This window comes from Helobdella robusta (genome assembly GCF_000326865.2).
Source record: "Helobdella robusta unplaced genomic scaffold HELROscaffold_29, whole genome shotgun sequence".
Classification (NCBI taxonomy): domain Eukaryota; kingdom Metazoa; phylum Annelida; class Clitellata; order Rhynchobdellida; family Glossiphoniidae; genus Helobdella; species Helobdella robusta.
Window position 1 is genome coordinate 1,375,612 of NW_008704475.1, and position 3,335 is coordinate 1,378,946.

General features: G+C 37.4%; 1 protein-coding gene across 1 annotated transcript in view; it reads left to right on the plus strand.

Moving 5' to 3' along the window:
* Positions 1–479: 479 nt before the first annotated feature.
* HELRODRAFT_174304 (hypothetical protein) overlaps positions 480–3,335 on the plus strand; it is a gene marked incomplete at both ends in the record, with an annotated part of 6,731 nt that continues 3,875 nt past the window's right edge. The window contains 4 exons of the mRNA XM_009020834.1: positions 480–527; positions 771–1,161; positions 1,379–2,588; positions 2,685–2,908. Coding sequence (XP_009019082.1) covers positions 480–527; positions 771–1,161; positions 1,379–2,588; positions 2,685–2,908 — 1,873 coding nt within the window. The remainder of the gene's footprint in view (positions 528–770; positions 1,162–1,378; positions 2,589–2,684; positions 2,909–3,335) is intronic.

Here is a 3,335-nt window from a genome sequence, read left to right on the forward strand (position 1 = left end):
CTCCCCCAATATAATACGAATATAACACACAAGAACGCACCATTAACAACAATCCGTTTGTTTCTTCACGCCATAAAACTCAAACAATTTGTTCACTAACTTCATTATTTGCCACGCCTTAATATTTCTTTATACATATTTATTGCTAAATAATATTATATCCAATTGTTAAATATCTAATAATTCTTCAATAAATTGTCATATCATTAAATATTATTATCGACTTCCCATAATTTCTGCATTACTTCTCGTCACTATGCTAACTATGTACACTTCAACTACAATAATAAACTAACAATTTTATTCATAATTTTTCTTTTAAATTTATTCGTTTATTTTCAACAATATAATGAGTTAATTTTTAAAATATAGGTTATTATTCATTTATTTATTCATTTTAATATCTAATATTCTATTTTCTATTTCTTATAATTTATATTATTAACTCCTCATTTGGTTTTACAATCTAGGCTCCGACGATGGCATTAGCCGAAACGGCCGTCAGCCAAACTTCACAGTTTAATAAAGTTGAAACAAAACAGCTTCGTGTTGTTGAAATTTTATTTAAAAAACTTCTAACTGCAAAATGGGGTGTAATCTTCAACCGAACATGTTTATCTGAGAACCTTATACCAAATATATATATATATATATATATATATATATATATATATACATTCATTGTACGTTTGTTGCAAGTTGATAATTCATTATAGGATCGGTTGACGAAGACAAAACAACAAAAATTACAACGTTTGTCGACCGAACAGATAACGAAGAAACTACTGAAGAGATCAATCGACGAAGCCAGTGTGCGATTGATGAGTAGGTCGCAGCTGCTAGAAACGCGGGCAACAAATTTGGCGGACAGCGTTGAATCTCCATGCAGTATTGCGACGGAGGGCGCTGTGTCGGAAGATACTGAAGGTGGATTGACCTTATACGAAAGAAAACGGTTAGAAATGGAATATAAGCTTCGAGAAGCGGAGATTGTTAGACAACGTGAAAAAGATGAGAGGGAATATAAACTTAGAGAATCAGAGATGGCCAGACAGCCAGAAAGAGATGGAAAAAAGATGAAGGGAAATATAAACTTAGAGAAGCAAAGGTGGTCAGACAGCGAGAAAGAGATGAAGCAGAATTTCGGCTTAAGAGCCAAGAGTTAGAGATTCGTTGACTAAAAGTAGAAGGTATGAATAATCGAAGAGTAGCCGATGATGCTAGTGAGCATAATAACACAATTAAACTAATGCAACAAACTCGATTCTTTGCGGAGTCATTAAAACATTTAATAGGAACTTGTCCATTAGAACCCAGAGATATCCCTGCTTTCTTTAACACGTAGAAAAAATTTTCAAAAACTATCACGTAGACTGAGAAATTCAAGCCAATTTGCTGATAACGAGTTTAAACGAAAAGGCCAAAACATGGTTGCATACTATTTCTGCTGACGGTTTGAAGGATTATGGCAAAATTAAAAAACTCATTCTACGAGAGTTCAAGTTAAACCCGACAAAATTGAGAGAGGAATTCTTTGCCCTGAGAAAACAGAAAAACGAATCATACACAAAGTTCGGGGTGAAATTATATGGCACGCTGAACCATTATTTTCAAAGCCGTAACATTATGGGATTAGAAGATGCAATGAAATTGATATGTGCAGATAGAATGAAAGAGTTGATATCAAGGCATACACTGGAATTTATTGTGTCACAGGAACAAGCGGCTTCCTGGATAAGTCATGACGTGTTGGCACAAACAATCGACAAATATAAAGCTGCCATGAACATAATAGTTTCCAGCAACACTACACATATGTCTGACAGTAGCAGTCAGATACAATCGACTCGAGAAAACAAAAACCAGATGTATAAGAGTAATGGCAACAAAATAGTTTCACCCAAACAGACATGTTTTTCTTGGGGAAAGACCAGTCACATTGCAAAGCGCTGTAAATGGAAAAGAAGAGATACACTTACGGCTACTAGAAACGTCATGCGTTGCGAGACGAACAAAGAAACACAAAGACCACAACAAAAACAACAACGTCAACAGCAGAGGCAGCCAAAAAAGCAACCGCAACAACATCAGAAACAAACTAATGATGAAATAACAAATTATAAAAGTGTTGACAACATCAGCTCCTCAAAATATGATCATAAATCTTCTGGTGGGACTCTACCACCCAGATCGTCCAATGCCGAGAATTTTTTGGAAAGCATCAAAACTCCTGCGAAGCCGACGACATCAAGACAAGTTTCAGTAGAATTTCCGTTAACACACGCGTCCTTAGCATCATCGACAGCCAATGAAAGAAGTCACACAGTTTCAGAAAGCTTGTCAGTCGCGTGTATAACGTTGGAGTGCCCATCCCATGAGCTATTGAAAGACAACAACTTCATCTGGCACAAGTACAATTCTTACCGAGCCAACTGCCTCAAGGATTGTCGGAAGGTTGGGATCGGGCAGTCTACAGAAATGAACACCCTTTTCAGGTTTTGGTCATTTTTTCTTCTTCCTCACTTTCACCGAAAAATGTACGAGGAGTTCAGGCAACTTGCCATTGAAGATGCCAATAAAGAGTTCAGGTATGGCTTAAAATGTCTGTTTCGGTTCTATAGTTATGGTTTGAAGAAAAGATTTCGACCTGACTAGTTTGAGCACTTCTATGAAAAGGCCATCAGCGATTATCAAAACGGCCAGTTATATGGCCTGGAAAAGTTCTGGGCTTTCCTCAAATATTCAAGGAAGCATGTGCTGGTAGATGGCAGGTTGAGGGGATGGCTCAGCAAGTATCAGAGACTGGAGGATTTCAGAGTTGATTTTTCGGTTCGGGGCCAAGCTTCCATCACAGCAGTCAAATGCAACCTCATTTTTACTCGAACCCCCAATGAATTATATGACCAGAGTCAGACAGGACTCAGAAAGATCAGATCCATCAAAAAATAGAAGTGGTGGCCAACATCACCAACAACATCAGATGCAAAGCTGTGCCAATGTCAGACCATACAATGCCCTTCAAAAATTCCAATCATGGATTTGCTTATCCAAAATCAAAATTTTTACAGACCATGATCCATTAACATACCTGACGGAATCGACACCAAAAAGTTCAAAACTCATGTTGGATATTGGCTCTTAAAGAGTATGATACCCAATTCTTTTATCGTCCAGGTCACGTGGGTTAATTACTAGCACAAAGAACGTGTGCTTACCAAAGAGAGAGCGCCGTATGGTCACGTGGGTTGGTTACTAAACCAAAGTACAAGCGCTTAACTAGGAAAGAGCACCGTGCAAGTCTATAAATAACCTGCACAAATGAGTTATCACTTTTT